The sequence below is a fragment of the Piliocolobus tephrosceles genome, chromosome 2, assembly GCF_002776525.5.
Source record: "Piliocolobus tephrosceles isolate RC106 chromosome 2, ASM277652v3, whole genome shotgun sequence".
Lineage (NCBI taxonomy): Eukaryota > Metazoa > Chordata > Mammalia > Primates > Cercopithecidae > Piliocolobus > Piliocolobus tephrosceles.
This window is the reverse complement of record NC_045435.1, coordinates 114,156,606-114,174,121: the sequence shown is the minus strand read 5'-3', so window position 1 is coordinate 114,174,121 and position 17,516 is coordinate 114,156,606. Positions and strand designations below refer to the sequence as shown.

The 17,516-nt window shown below is 35.2% G+C and overlaps 1 protein-coding gene across 1 annotated transcript in view; it reads right to left on the bottom strand.

Annotated features, from left to right (window-relative positions):
• Positions 1 to 17,516, bottom strand: part of SPATA16 (spermatogenesis associated 16) — a 254,621-nt gene that overhangs the window by 128,686 nt on the left and 108,419 nt on the right. The window contains exon 4 of the mRNA XM_023213519.2: positions 7,030 to 7,119. Within this exon, the coding sequence (XP_023069287.1) occupies positions 7,030 to 7,119 (90 nt within the window). The remainder of the gene's footprint in view (positions 1 to 7,029; positions 7,120 to 17,516) is intronic.

Genomic DNA, 17,516 nt, shown 5'->3' with positions numbered 1-17,516 from the left:
AAAGTTAACTCAAGATGGATTAAAGATTTAAATATAAAACCTCAAACTACAAACATCTTGGAGGAAAACCTAGGATATACCTACAACTCTAGACATTGGCCTTGGCAAAGAGTTTCTGGCAGTGTCCTCAAAATGTAATAATTGACAAGTAGGGCCTAATTAAACTAAAGAGCTTCTGCACAGCAAAAGAAACCATCAACAGTGTAAACAGGTAACCTACAAAATGGGAGCAAATATTTGCCAATTAAGCATCTGACAAGGTCTAATATCCAGAATCTCTAAGGAACTTAAGCAAAAAGCAAGCAAACAACAACAACAAAAAAAACCCATTAAAAATTAGGTAAGGAACATGAACAGACACTTCTCAAAGGAAGACATACAAATGGCTAACAAATATTTAAAAAAAAGCTCAACATAGCTAATAATCAGAGAGATGCAAATCACAACCACAATGAGATGCCATTTCACATCAGTTGGAATAGTTGTTACTAAAAAGTCAAAAAATAATAGATGCTAGTGAGGCTGGGGAGAAAAAAGAATATTTATACACTCTTGGTGGGAATGTAAATTAGTTCAGCCATTGTTGAAAGCGGTTTGGAGACTTCTCAAAGTGTTGTGGAATCAGGAGGACCAGAGAGAGACCTTGGAGTGTACACAGGAGGATATCTTTATTATTGAGCGCACTCAGACCCAGCAGACTTAATGTCCAAAGACTGGGCCTGGAACAAAGCCAGCACTTGACTTTTATACACACTTCACAAAAGGGGGTGACTAGCTTGAAGCAAGCTTAAAGTGGCCTGAAAGCAGGGATACAGAGGCAGGACAAAGACAGTTAATCAAATTGTAACAGGTTCATAACTCAAGATTGCACATGTCTGTTGCTATGCAACCCAGATGTCCATTATCTAGGTTTGCCTAGGCACAGGCTTATCCCATAACCTGCTCAGAGCCTGCTCAGAGGCTCATGACCTTCATTCTACTGCATAAATAAAACAGAATACTTGAAGTCACTAGTTACAGAGAACAGGAATCTATAAACTCATTTCATAAAACAAAGGAAAGTTTGTTTTTCTTCTCCCTATGTTGAAGGAGTGCCAGGAGAGTCTCCAGAGCACATTAGATAGTATTACCAAGACTTTTCCTGGGTCTGGGCTGTGCCTGTTGCTGCCTCTGGGACAAGTCAGCCTAACACAGGAAAGCCTATTTCTCTTTCTTTTTAATTTTTTTTTGTTTAATTTCCTGCCTCAAAAGAACTTAAAACAGAGTCACTATTCAACTCAGCAATCCCATTTCTCAGTGTATACCCAAAGGAAAACAAACCATTCTACCAAAAAGACACATACACTTGTATGTTCATTATAGCACTATCCACAATAGTAAAGACATGGACTTAACCTTGATGTTCAATACCAGTGGATTGGATAAAGAACATGTGGTACATATACATCATGGACTATTACCCAGCCATAGAAAGAATGAAACCATGTTCTTTGCAGCAACATGGATGCTGCTGGAGGCCATTATCCTAAGTGTAAATTAACATAGGAATAGAAAACCAAATACTGCATGTTCTCACTTACAAGTAGGAGCTAAACTTTGGGTACTTATGAACATAAAGATGGAAACAATAAACATTGGGTACTGCTAAAGTGGGGAGAGAGGGAGGGGAGTAAGGGTGGAAAAACTACCAACTGGGTACTATGCTCACTACCTGGGTAACAGGGCCATTTGTATCCCAAACCTGTGTCATGCAATATACCCATGTAATAAACCTGTACATGTATCCCATGAATCTAAAATGAAAGTTGAAAATATTTTAAAAAGTAAATAAATTTCTTGGAATGCTCTGAAGTTATATTAGTATTATCTCTTGAAGACTCAAAAAATTCTGCAAAGTTGAACCTACATTCCCATAGAGCAACATTAGTTGGACTTGAGTGATGGCCACTCTCTTTGGAAGAGCCAGTGGTAGGGTTATGATACGGCCGGTGTGCTTGTGAAAGTCCTGGTTTATACCTGTTTCCCTGGTGGAATTCTTAATAGTGTCCACTTTGACTATCATAGGTATCTAGTTTGAAAGATTAACTTTTTGGTCACTTTAGTGAGTGGTCTCTAGTTCACTGTAGTTCATAGAACATATTTTATCTTTCAATTGGTCTGATACACATATCATCTACCTGGGCTTTATAAACATTTGAATGTGTTATTCCTGTTTTCGTATCCCTTATCTAGCCCATGCATGTAGAAATACACAGAAAATTTGTTTCTCTCTTTTCTTTTTTTTTGAGACAGAGTTTTGCTCTTGTCATCCAGACTGCAGTGCAATTGTGTGATCTCCACTCACTGCAACCTCTGTCTCCTGGGTTCAAGCGATTCTCCAGCTTCAGCCTCCTGAATAGCTGGGATTACAGGTGCCTGCCAGCACGCCCGGCTAATTTTCGTATTTTTATTTTTAGTAGAGATAGGGTTTCACCATGTTGGCCAGGCTGCTCTCAAACTCATGGCCTCAGGTGATCCGCCCACCTCGGCCTTCCAAAGTGCTGGGATTACAGGCTTAAGCCACTGCACCCGGCAGAAAATTCTTTATCAATGATGCATTAAAAAGACTTTGTTGCATCTTTTCTTTAGTTTTACCTTCTGTATGCTGCTTCTTACACAATGTGGTTTTAAATAAAGACCCTGTGCAATGTTATATGGTTTTTGCCTACGTATTTTCAGTTTAGAAGTCATCATGCTATCCCATAATCTTCACTACTATGAGCACACTTCTCATATTTATCTTTCAATCAGGGTCTTACAAAGAATTTTATGGCCGGACGTGGTGGCTCACGCCTGTAATCCCAGCACTTCGGGAGGCCGAGACGGGCGGATCACGAGGTCTGGAGATGGAGACCATCCTGGCAAACACGGTGAAACCCCGTCTCTACTAAAAATACAAAAAATTAGCCGGACGTGGTGGCAGGCGCCTGTAGTCCCAGCTACTCGGGAGGCTGAGGCAGGAGAATGGCGTGAACCTGGGAGGTGGAGGTGCAGTGAGCCGAGATCACGCCACTGCACTCCAGTCTGGGAGACACAGCGAGACTCCGTCTCAAAAAAAAAAAAAAAAAAAAAAAAAAGAATTTTATATAATATCTTATTGATATAGTTGAATGGTTATCAACCACATATTACCACAGACTCAAAAACCTGCTGATTTAATTCACAACCCCCTAACTGGTGCTTGGCATATTTTAGACCATGTGCTAGTCATTGAGCACAAAGAGATAAAGGCACCATAATATTTGTATTGTCAAAAGTCATTAGTTGTCTTCACAAAACAGTCTTGGCTTTTCTTTGATTTTATGTCTTTGAATATTTTCTTCTCATGAAAGTAGTCCCAAATGGGCTGTGTGTATGTGTGTGTGTATGTGTGTGTGTGTGTGTGTAAGTATGAGTGTTGGGGGAGGAGAGGCAGATTTGAGTGATGACATTCATTCTATGTCAACACAGATTTTTTTGTATGCATTGAAACAGAAAGATGTTAAAACGCTTTGCAAGTTTCTATTTTAGCTAAGGCTTCACAAGGTGGCTTGTTTTTGGGAATGGCGGTTAGAGCTATGTTAACTTAGTTTGTGGTCTGAAAATGTGATTTCATCAATTTAAGCAGTGCCAGCCATCTCAGCAAAGTGACTAGCATCCCTGCGGACCCTAAACCGTAATAAAATATCTCCATTTTTGTTCAATTTCTATCATTTATATATTCTTACACTTTCTTCTGGTAGAATGTTACTGAAAGGATATTGACCTGTAAAATAAAAGAATCTGTCCATTGTAAACCTGATATTTTCCCTCCAACCACAGGGAGTAGCATTTTCTCCAGACTCTCTTGTTGAGAGTGTGGGCTTTTTAAATGAGGTTGTTCTGGGAATCACTCTGGCCTATTTACTAGAAATCCCTTCATGGGTGAAGGTGGTTAGGCTCAGCAAACCTAAGACATTCTGATTTCCAGGGACTGGTTATATATACCCTTATCTTGGATAAGATATGGGCTGATGCATTTTTTTTGAATTACAGTTTTAGGATTTCCTAAATCACATAATAATGGCATTTTTTTTTTTTCATATGTGGTAGGTGCCTCTCAATGCGAGAAACATGACTGCTTAGCATCCTACAGGAAATAACCTTGATGTGTTGTCTTTATCAATGGATTTTAACATAAAATACTTGTAAGAGGCCTGAATAGAGGCCTTGTAAGAGGCCTGATAGATTGATTGATAAACATAAATGCTGTAGGCCAGGTGCAGTGTCGCATGTCTGCAATCCCATTGCTTTGTGAGGCTGATGTGAGTGATCCCCTGAGGTCAGGAGTTTGAGACCAGCCTGGCCAACACCATGAAATGAAACCCCATCTCGACTGAAAATATGAAAATTAGCTGGGTGTGGTGGTGTGTGCCTATAGACCCCGCTGCTCAGGAGGCTGAGGCAGGAGAATTGCTTGAACTTGAGAGGTGGATGTTAGAGTGAGTGTTGAGATTGTGCCACTACACTCCTGCCTGGGCAGCAGAACTGTCTCAAAAAAATAAAATAAAATAAAATAAAAAGCTGTATATATTGCTTTATATATGTTGATTTACATTAGATATCTAGCTGCTAAGATACACTATGATATTTATGTTCACAGTTCATAACATCCTTTCTTTGGGGGAATGACCTTATACTGTATATTGAAGGCTATAATTGCTAAAGAAACCAAGATGAAAAATACTTGTACCTGACAGTAATTGCATTGCTTCTCTATAGAAACTCCACACCAGCATAACTAAGAATTATCAGGAATTTTCTCAAGAAGCATTATCAGGTCAGTCATCAAATGATATTAAGCAGATATGCCTATTTCACTGCAGATATACCTAATTCAATATACATGAGAAAGGCAGTGGAATATTCTGTGCCAATTTCACATGGCAAATATTGACAAATTCCAAATTTTTAAGTTCTTGTTGTTTGTTTTGGGATCCATGAAGAATTTATGTCACTACTTTGGCTCCAACAGGCTTGATACAATTATGTTATAGCCAATGGTATGCTGGTAACCTGGCCCTCCCAAAGTAAAAAAACAAACAAGCCTGGATTTGTAGCATTTGCAATTTCAGTAGTGTAGCTTCTCCCAGCACTGCTAATTTCTCCTACAGTTTAGCAATTAGCTCGTTCCAAATTCCTGAATATTTAACAATTTGATCTTTAGAGTCTGTATAAGCAGAACACTAGCACTGTTTTACTAGTTGAAATCTAGTTCTGAAATTGTATCTAGCCTTGCATTGATCTTTCAATTGGATTCAAGATGTATTAATAAACCACCTGTTAATGGAGCCTATTTTGCAGATGGCTGTTACCTGCTAATGCTGAACTTATTAGCTTCATTTGTAGCTAGTGACCTTTATTAAAACCTGTTTATTTAAATGTGAAACAGAAGGACACTTATTATCATCTCTTAGATTCTCTCTCATTCATACTGCTAGGAAATGTGTGTGGGCAAAAAGTGAGACACCGAGGCACTTCAGTGGAGTAAATAAAAAGTAGGAAGAAGTAATATGTGAGTACCTTAGATAAAGCACATTGGAGAAATAGTAGAGGGGAAATGCACAAAAAAAGAGAGTGATAAAGACCTTTTAAAAACTGTTCAAAGTGGGCCTTCACACAGGTAAGAAGAAGTGGCATATTGGTTGTTTGACTGCAAAGTGAGAGCAGTTGAGATGAACTCTGCTTTCCATATCTATTTAATTGAGTTTAGGCAACTCCTGGGAACATCTTACAAACATGGAATTCATGTAAACCTCACAGTGTCAATTTTTTTTTTTTGAGATGGAGTTTCGCTCTTGTTGCCTAGGCTGGAGTGCAACTGCGCGCTCTCAGCTCACCGCAACCTCCACCTCCCGGGTTCAAGAGATTGTCCTACCTCAGCCTCCCGAGTAGCTGGGATTACAGGCATGTAATCCCACATCAGGCTAATTTTTTGTATTTTTAGTAGAGACAGGGCTTCTCCATGTTGGTCAGGCTGGTCTCAAACTCCCAACCTCAGGTGATCCACCTGCCTTGGCCTTCCAAAGTGCTGGGATTACAGGCATGACACAGTGTCAATTTTATGAAGCCATTTTATTATACACTCAAACTCTTGCTTCCAATGTCAAAGATATTATTATTTACAAACGTTCTAGACAGTAGTCACTAGCAACCTAGGCACTGCATCTCGATTCCTGCAGATTTATCCTTAGAATTTGTGCTTGGAGTAAATCTAGAAACCAACCACATTTTCATGCTAGATTCCTGGGGTAGTAAAGTGGATGAGGAAGAAATAGCAGGCACCTCTACATTAGGAAAAAAGGAAAATTATTTGAGAGAGCTCATGGAAAGGAAGAGGAGTCTTGTGAGCTAATCCAGAAAGGAAAAAAGTCTGGGTTGTCACAGGCAATAAGGAATTCTGAGTGTAGCATTGAGGCTGTTGCGCAACTCTTATAATTATTTGCCACAGTCTAAGTTCTGGGATGCAAATATTAGGGGAAGCTTCATTAGCTTTTTAAAAAAATACATTGAGCTCCAAGAAAAAAATACTTTAGGACATCTCTAGCAACCTTGGTGTTATTTAACTGATGCCACCTTCTGCAGATATGGGTTTCTGGGATCCTTTCTCATGATTGGATTTCCTCTCCAGTGCTCAAGAGATAGTTATAGAGATGTATTATTACAGTCTAGACCAGAACATACATGAAAGCAAGAGGTCAAGCGCATTTCTATTACTTTGTGCAAGTTTTTCCATCATTGTCAGTGACCTCATGGCTGGGAAGTTTGAATTTTAAGAGCTATGAACATGGAATAGCTTTAATTAAAGAGAAAGATAGTCAATAATTGCTGGTTTGACGTTGATAGACAATAATTTGGATAAAATCATATTCCATGAGAGAAATGGAGAGTTCTGTTATACTATTACCAGAATTTGAGAATAAAATTAATTTAACTTGAAATCAATCCTCACAAAAGTTAAAACAAACATACCGAGCAGCCTCTGAATATCTCTCCAGACATCTAAACACGGTCGCTTGACGAAGATGATTCCGGAAATAGGCTGGGTTTAAAACAATACTTCTGTAAAAAGGTAAAAGAAATGCAAATGTTATTTGGGTTTTAAAAGACAATTACTACAAGTGCACTGGAATGAAATCACAGGCATTCCATTTTATATACTATGTGTTTTTAAAGATACTAGTGAAATGAGCCCTTCCCCCGCCCCCTCTGCCCCCAATATTTGGCAGTTAAGACAAACAAGCATTATTGAAAAACTACTTAAGTTTGCATTATAAAAGAAATTTTATTTACGGGACTGGATATTTTTATAGATATGACAATGGCAAATAATTTGAATTCAATAATATAAGACATGGTGCTATTTTGTTTTTAAATGAATTTTTATTTTAACAAATCAGGGAAAAAGCAGGTTATCTATGGTATGTCTACTTTTACTGAAGAAGGAGGTTGTTAGTTGCTGAATTTCAGTTAAAAAAAAAAAAAAAAGGAAGTGGAGGCTGGGCGCAGTGGCTCATGCCTGTAATCCTAGCACTTTGGGAGGCCGAGGCAGGCGGATCATCCAAGGTCAGGAGTTCAAGACCAGTTTGGTCAACATGGTGAAACTCCATCTCTACTAAAAATACAAAAATTAGCCAGGCATGGTGGCAGGCACCTGTAATCTCAGCTACTTGGGAGGCTGAAGCAGGAGAATTGCTTGAACCCGGGAAGCAGAGGTTGCAGTGAGCGAGATTGCACCACTGCACTCTAGCCTGGGGGACAAGAGCGAGACTTCATCTCAAAAAAAAGGAAGTGGAATTTGGGTGACATGTTCATTTGAATTCCATAGTTGGTTCTGTGTCTTCTTCCAGCTGGGTGTAAGAGAAGACCTGTACCATTGGTTCAAGGATCTAGTCTTGGTCTTGACTCTTTTGTTAAGGCCTTTCCTCCCTTTGGACCTCTGTCTTTTCTTGACTGAAATGACAAGACTTGACTTGTAGATAAGATGAACTAACTGTCCTTACCTGTTGATTCTTCCATCATCTCACAGAGTTCTGGAATCTGAATCCAAACCTAGATGTGAAATGATCACCCTAGCTGCCTTCTTCTCCTAGAGATAAAGGGGTAGACCTTTCACTTCCTTGCTTCATTGAGAGCCTATTATGTGTAGGTGTTGTTTAAAGTTTTTGATATAACAGGGTCAACTGGCTGGATGCAGTCCATGCCCTATCACCAAATAGGCTGGGGACCCAGCCATTAGTGAAAGTTCGAAATGTAGCTTCTACTGTATTTATCAATGTGGGCTACAGAATGTTACAGAACCAACACATGATTATTAAGCAACATTTTGTGAGCCTGTTTTTACAAGTTGATGGGAATCATTTGGAATTAGTTCATTATTAAAGTAAGTGGCTCTTAACCTTTTTTTTTTTTTTTTTTTTGAGAGGCATACAGAGCTTTCGGGAACCAGATAAAAAGTCTGAACCTATGTCCAGAAAAATGTACATAATCATAATTGCCCAAATTTAGGAAACTCGTGTGACCTCTCAGGGCTCTTCAGGTATTCCACATTAAAAACATGCAGACAAAAATAATTCCATTCCCAGAAACATTGCATATAAAAAGAATAAAGTAGAAAAAAAATCTATCTGGCTTATGGATAATCATAGAATTGTATGATGATGAAATGGATCGATTGTATAAATTAGCTCACTGCAAACACAAATGAGCAGAAAGTAGAGGAAAAGGGAACTTTCTAAAATCATGCATAACTAGTTAAAGAGCTGTCTTAAGTTTATTGGTTCTCCATGTCTAGCCACACAGCATTGTATTATACCACACTGCCTTTCCTATGGTGATTTCTGAATTAGAAGGGTCTTAGTTAATGAGGTTTTACGGTACTCTATGACAAGGATTTTTGCAAAGGAATATATTAATCCCTCCAGAACACAGATTGTTTGCTTTGGTGTATTCTGATTAAAATGTTGGAAATTTTAAAACGATCACATGGGTTCATTTAATATCAAGACAACATCAATACTATAATACTAACATCAAAACTATAATACTAATACTTACCATGAATACTTTTTATTACTTCAGAAAAAAAAAAATGTTTGAAAATCATGTTTATATGTTTTGTCCCTACAGAAGCAATTTTGTAAAGGTAAGTCAGAGGAGCTGAAGCAAAGTGCTGTCCAGGGACTGGGTTTTCTGATTCTGACAATTTTCTTCCACATGATAGCTAATTCTCCCCTATTACTTTATTTATTTATTTCTTCCACAAGCCTATGAGGTGTACTCCCCTATTACTTTGTTCACTCATGCATGTTTAGTTAGCATCTACAAATTTGATGGGACAAAATCCTTACTGAATGGATGTTTCCAGTCTTTGGCCTCTCTTTGCCTATGATGCAATGGTTTCGCTTTGCTGAGCTATCCTCCAAGAATCTTGCTCTGTCAGACAAGTTCTTCTGACAAAAGTAGATTAGATTGGAGAGAAGGATGAGGTGTGGTGGGAAGGAGGGGTAGTGAAGAAAGAGCTTACCAAAAGAGAGAGAGGAGAGAGGGGAGAAGGCATCACACTTGCTTTGGATGTAGGCAGAGAAGATTTTTGTGAGTGGTGAGGGCTAGTGAGGTTGACACTGTTGGAACCATTACAGTGTGATTTATAAAAAGATTGGAATTTTAAAAAAAATTGCTTGTAATTATAAGTCCTCTGTGTGGTGTTGAAGAAATGCAAGTAGAGGATATGAGTTTAAAAATCACTATTGCTAGACGGGACTAGGTTCTTTTACCCATAACACCACTTTGCCCTAAACCACGTGATTCGTGGTTTCATAAGAGGAACCCAAGGAAGACCCAGATCCAGTCTCTACCTTGAAAGTGTAATTAAAAAGAATATTTGGTGATTTGAGATGAAATATTTTATTTGGCAATTTATTATTTTTGACTTTTATAATTATTGCAGTATTCACTGTGTGCTTATCGTATGCGCCTGTTAGATATTTGGCAAGGAAATGCTAGAGGCAGTTGTAAAGCCTAGCTTTTATACTTTTATTAATTTATTGATGCTTTCTAAAATGACATACCCTTTTAAAGATATGTTTTACGTCATGTGCAACTTGTAGGGGAAATGGTCTGTCTTTTGAAAAGTTCTTAATCATTTGTCATTTGATGCCATTTGGAAAACTGCAGGAGGCAGCCTGTGACCAAAATGGACAATCTCACTGCAGTTACAGTGAAAAACAAAACAACAACAACAAAAAAACTACAATTGTAATCAGAGAACAATCTCAGAGCTGATTGGTCTGATTTTATCACAGAGGAAAAACTCTGATTTAGCTATGCTGATAGGGCTTTTGGTAAAAAAGAAGAACCATGTTAGAGACTAACTAAATGATAGATGTCATTGAATTTTAGTCATAAGAAAAAGAGTCAGTAATGGGCAATGATTGCTTACTCCATTGATTCACCCCATTCTAAAACAATGGGATCCTGTAAAATAATACATATTATAATAGATGAAAGCTTATTTTTAAAACAAATTTGTTACCTGTGGTAAATCTTGTGCTTTTTATGATTTCTACTTGTGGATACTTTAAAATTTATCTCTTATATTACAGTTCACATGATTTGATGTACGTGTGTGTGTGTGGCCGGGGGTGGGGGAGTATTTTATTAAGTCTTAAATTTGTATAGTGGTGAGGCTGGAATATAAGTCTATTTTGGTAATTATCTCAGGTTTCCCAATTCACTTGATAAATAATCCATCCTTCTGTCATGATCTGATATGCCATCTTTATTATACACTAAGTGCGTATGTACACTTGGGTCTACAGCTGGGCTTTGTAGCCCATGCTTTTGACCTGAATAATTCTGTGACAGAAAATGTCCTAATTATCTTTATTTTATAATAGATTTTTAATTTCCAGAAGGGAAACAACTGCCTAATGTCCTCGTTGTGAATACATTTGTTAGTTAATATGGCATATTTATTCTTCCTGTTGAACTTTATAATTTTTATTTCTTCTAGCTACAAAAACATCATTTGGTGATTTTTACTGGTATTAAACTAAAGGCATTAGATTAAAATTTAGGAAGAATAGACATTTTTATATTATTGTCTTCCCCTCCAGGAATGTGGCATTTCTCTTCTTTATTCAAATATTCTTTTGTGTCTCCCAGTAATATTTTAAACCTTTTTTTAAGATAGAAGTTTTACTAATTTCTTGTAATATTTTAACTTTTTTTTTAAAATAGAAGTTTTACTAATTTTTTGTTAATTCTTAAGTTTAAAAATTCTGTATGAGAATATATGTCAATATGTCTGTATTCACAAATCTATGTATATATACACATACACATTTGCATATATATTCTCACGTAGAATTTTAAAGCTTAAGAGTTATATAAAATGTATAGAATAAATACACATATTACTGTGAGTATAATCAGCATCAGGACCTGGGAGTTTACTAAAAATGTGAAATCTTGATCCCTACCTCAAACTTACTGAATCACATTTTAACAAGATTGTTAGTTGATCTGTATGCACATTAAGGTTTGAGAAACACTACATGTATGCACAATATGTATGGGATTTTTTCTATTATATTTTCCAAACTCTTATTGATAGCATAGCATTTAAACATGTATTTTTAAAAATATTTATTTTGTATCCTTATAACTTAATATTGCAATAATTTAATTTTATTTACATCATCTGCAAATAATGATGTTTGGTTACTGCTTTTCAATATTTACAACTTTTTTTTTCTTACTACATAGGGTAAATTTTTCAGTAAAAGAATTTAGATAAGTAAAGTGAGCTAAGGGTGTTTCAATATTTCATTGATAATTATTATTATCAATCAATTTAAGAAAAAAGAAGTATTATTCTATGCATTATTTTCCAAGAGTTACCAGAAGTAAATAATTTTTTAAAATATTCTTTGAATCTGTCAAAATGATCTTGTGGACTTTCCTTTGATCTTTTGTATTGATGAATTAGGTTAATTGGTGATTCAAAAAAAGTATTAAAATTAATACAGAATATTAAAGCCAAGGATTGAGAAAGTGAATAATAAAATAAAACAAAACTACATCCAGGATAGGAAGTGAACAATATAAAAATTCATTTAAAAAAATACTATGATTTTTATGAAATAGTATACTAAAATTAAATTGCTAGAGGTTTTATATTTTGTCTTTCCAATTAAACTTATATTAAGTTTAGCTATTAATTCTACTTTTTGTCTTTTGATTTATTCATTTGTTTTTACACTTATTAATCAATACTTGTCCTCTCTGAAATTTATTTTTATTATTTCTCTTATTCTTGACATATAGAAAATTCATGTTTTCTTTTTAAAGAAAGCATTTAAAGGTTTGAATTTTTAAACTAATTTTAGCTTTGACCGTATCCTGAAGAATGAAAGGGTACATTTTATTCTCGTTATAGTTTTCTCTCCTAGTCTCTAATTATAGATTTTAATTCCTCTTAATTATTTAGGACAGCATTGTTCAATTTCAAAAGGGATTTTTTCATATAACTTTTACTGTTAATTTCCCATTTTATTACAATGTAAATAGAGAATATCTTGTACAATTTCTTTTTCTGATATATATCAAAATTAATAAATGGTTCAGTGTTAAAAATATTTTAATGGTATGTAGAAGAAATAATATATTCATTTCTAAGGTATTGTTAGTCTGAAATCACTGGAGATAACGTTAAATTTTTAATGATTTAAATAAAACTTCTAGGCACCTTTACTTCATTCAAATTCCTTGGGAAGTCTTTTGAGAAGTAAATTTTAATGGTGATTATTACCGTTTTAAACCCATCTTGTTTTCAAAGGCAATATTCTTATTGTTTATATTCATGTTCTATAATACTTTTCAGAAAGTTAAATTTTTTCCAACATATTTTTATTTAAGTCAGTTTTAATTTATAAATAGTTGTATTCACTTTTTAAAAGTGTACGGTTTGGTCTGTTTTGACAAATACATAGCCATCAACACAACAGAGATACAGAAATTTACAACCGTGCTAAACAGTTCTCTCACTTTCCTTTTTAATCAGTTTTCTTCCCTTACGCCCAGTTCCTGGCAACCACTGATCTATTTTCCAACTTTATAGTTTTACCTCCTCTAGTATATCATGTAAATGGAGTAATATAGTATATACCCTATATGTAAGGCTTCTTTCATTTAGAATAATGGTTTTGAGATTCATCCATATTATTGTATGTATCAATAGTTTGCTTCCTTTTACTGCTTAACTATTAGCATTTTCCACAATTTTGTTTATTCATTCACCAACTGATGAACATTCTTTTGTTTCTGTTGCTGTAAACGTTCATATATAAATCTTTTGATATAAACTTCCATTTCTTACGGTAAAATACCGGGGAGTGAGAATATTGGGTCCTACTCTAAGCATATGCTCAACTTTGTAAGAAACTCCTAAACGTCTTTCCAAAGCTGTTGTACTATCCTGCATTCTCACCAACAATGCATGAAAGTTCCAGTTGCTTTGCATCCTCCCCAGAACTGGTATGATCAGCATGTATGAATGTGTGTGTTTAAAGTTTTAGCGACTGTAATAGGTGTAGATGGTATCTCATTGTGGCTTTAGTTTGCATTCCCCTAGTAACTAAAGATGCTGAGGATCTTTTCATGTGGTTATTGGCCATTTGTATACATTCTTTTGTGAAGTCCTTGTTAATCTTTTGCCATTTTAAAAAACTGGGCAGTTTCCTTATTATTGTGTTGTAAGAGTTCTTTATGTATTTTGGATGCAAATTCTTTTTAAGATACATATACTGCAAATATTTTTCTCTGAGTCTGTGGCTTGTCTTTTAATATTCTCAATAGTTTCTTTTGAAGAGCAGATTTTTGATGATGTCCAACTTATCGACTGTTTTTCTTTTACCGTTTATACCTTTAAAATATACTGTTTAAGAACATTTCGCTTAATCCAAGGTGACAAAGAATTTCTTTCCTATTTTCTTCAAAAAGTTTGATAGTTTTAACATTTATAAACTATTTGAGTTGAATTCATTTATGGTGTGAAGTAAAGATAAAGACATTTTATTTTTGATTTTAAATCTACAATTTTCCTGGCACCACTAATTGAAAAGACTATTCTTTCTCTATTGAATAACTTTGACATGATTATCAAAAATCAATTAACCATATATGTGTGAGTCAATTTCTGAATGGAATATTCTCTTCTGTTGATTTATTTGTCTATCCTATGCCTTTATTACAGTCTTGACTACTATAGATTTATAATAAACCTTTAAATCAGGTAGTTTAAGTCCTCCCAACTTTGTTCTTTTTTTTCCCCCCTAACATTGTTTGGGCTCATTGAAATTCTGTACTTTTCCATTTACATTTAAGAAAGTAGCCTGTTAATTGGTTAAATGTCTGCTGGGTTTTGATAAGTCTATAGAAAACTATAGGATCTATTGACATCTTAATAATATTGAGTCATCTGCTTGATAAATATAGCACTTTTCTCCATAATTAAGGCTTTATTTAATTTCTCATCAATGTTTTGTAGTTTTCAGCGTGAAAATCTTACACAAAGTTCATTAGATTATTCCAAACATTTGACATTTTTTGTTGCCCTTATAATTGGCAATGATTTTAAAATTTCAATTCTGATTGTTCATTGCTAATTTATAGAAACATAATTGATTTCTTATGTTGACCTTGTATTCTGCTACATCATACAACTAAGCTTAATTATTACTTCCAAAAGCGTTTCCAAAAATACTTTGGGATTTTCTACGTAGATGACTACATCTTCTGCAAATAAAGATGACTTACTTCTTTCTTTCTAGTCTATAACATTTGTTTATTTTCTTTGCCTGTTGTACTGTTTGTCACCTCCAGTACCATTTGTTTTTTTTTTGTTGTTGCTGTTGTTTTGTTTTGTTTTACTTCCCTCAGAATTCTCTAAGCTTCTTGGACTTGAATTTTATTGTTTTCCCTTTAATTTTGGAAAATTTTTGTTTTGTTTTTTTATCTCTGTCCCATTCTCTCTCCTTTTCCTGCTCATTCTGGGACTCTTCCTCATAGCAGGCGAACCCTGCACTGAACATGTGGTTGGTCTCATTTTAGAGAGTGTTTTCTGCTTCTTGTCTGGTGGTAGCAGAACTCCTCTTGGTATCTTCCCCGGGCCCAAGAGTGGTTTCTATCTCTTTTTATCTCTTCCCCACAGCAGAGTTTTTATGCTTTACCCTTCCTTCAGTGGCCATGGGGGCAGGATAATTTCTGACTTCTTCCCCAGAGACGTATGTTTTGCTTCTACTTCTCAATCAGAAGCTATGGATTTTTGCCTGGGTGCTGAGAATGTGAATGTCTGCTATCACTACCCCAGGCACTTCAGACTTTAGCTTTATATGAGACTAGGAATTAGGGAAGAAATTTCTTTCTTTCTTTCTTTCTTCTTTCTTTCTTTTTTCAATTTCTTATTTAGGCAAAGATGCCTGTCTAGTTACGATTATCTTGTCTAACTGTTAGCAAAGTAATGATTGTTTCATCCTCCCGAGAAAACATTCCTCTTATTCTTCTAATAACTTGCTGACATTCTTAAAATAGAAATAGGTGGTAGATCTAGAGAAAGTCAGGAACATGGAATGTTTTAATTTCAGCAAATCATGATAACTTTACAGACAAGATGGTGACATTTATGCTGGATAATGGCATCATTCCGTAGATTATAACCAATTGAATAATTGATTAATGCTATGTAAGTATGGCCTGTGTTATTATGAAATAAGGAATCTAATGAAATGTCTTTAGCCCTTTTTGTGGACCTTATTTTCATTAGTGAACTAAGATTAAGAAATTGAAAGGATGTCAATAAAATTTTCAAATGGCATAAATTTTACTGAAACAGGAACTCATATAACTGATGACAGAAGCAAAATTTAAAATAATATGGACTGTTTAAAAATAAAAAATCTTATGTTATAAATTATAAACAATCATTTCATAAAGATAATCATGGCTTGAGTTTGATCACATGGAAAAAATCTGAATATTTTAACTAACTGCAAGCTAAATGATACGATAATATAATAGAACTACAAAAATTGCACATAAAATTTTGTGCTAAATCAATATAATGCATTATTTTCAAATAATAAGTGGCGTTTTCACTGAATTGTGCCTTAGTCATATAGTCCCTTGAATTCATCTATAGTTCTGAGCATCTGTGAAGATCATTGCCATATCAGAGGGTATCTAGAATGAGTGATTTGGAAAATAGTGTGTGTGAAGAATATGGAATGAAATAAATATGCTTAGAAAGTAAAATAATATCAGTCAGAGCCGCAGTAAATATATTCAAATACAAAGTCCTTCCTTCCATATGGAATATAGAAGAATTATTCAATGTAATATCAGATGAGGCCAGGCAAAAACCAGTTATAATGCTACAAATAGCTCAGTTCAACATAAGGGGGAACTTACTAACCAGTGATGCAACAGGCTTTCAGCAGAGTTTCCTTTTACTGGAAACATTTAAATGATATTTAGAATGCCATCTGTCAGGACATGTAGAAGAAATTCCTCATTGAGTGGGAGATTAGGCTAAATGACTTTGAAGTATACTCACAAAAATTTCTTATAATGCATTATCCAGCACTGTGAAGAGCCTGAGATTTTTTTTTCCCTACTGGCAAACTAACAAGTTAGCTTGAAACAGTTTCATGGAAGCTGGTAGAAGATATGAGCCGCCAGGGTCAGAGACAAAGGACAGTTTATTGTTCACAGCAATAACAGTAATCAGAGGTTTTTTTAATTCATTTTTTTTCCGGTTCTCTGAACTATAGATCCCAGATGGTGATGAAAGGAAGGTCAGGTGACACCTTCACATGCAGTAGGTTGTACCACGTGAGAAAAATATGAGTTTAGAGAATGTGAATATTTTGTGATGGGCTCTAAGCTTGCCTATCTTTTGCTCTAAGGGGAAGCACCACATCTGACAAGGCTGTAACAAGACTTGTCTTTTCTTCCAAGGCTGTTTGCCATACAACCATCTTTGAAAAGATAGTCTGGAGCAAAGACCAGTCAGTGCCTTGGTCACAAGATATGCAAAAATGCTATACACGCGGGTAATTGTCTCCCCACAAGGATAGATTTTTATTTTTATTTTTATACAGGGTTTTGCTCTGTTGCTAAGGCTAGAGTGCAATGGTGTGATTATGGTTTACTGCAGCCTCAACCTTAGTAGCTGGGACCACAGGTGCATGCCACCACATTCAGAAATTATGGATAGCTTTTTTTCAGATGTGTAGGACCTATTTGTTATATTCATGCCATTAATAAATTTGAAAAACATTCATAACAATGGGAAAATTAAAATATCACAGGTAAGTGACAGGATGCCTAATATTGAAGAGACAGTGGTTACTATCTATCTATCTATCTATCTATCTATCTATCTATCTATCTATCTA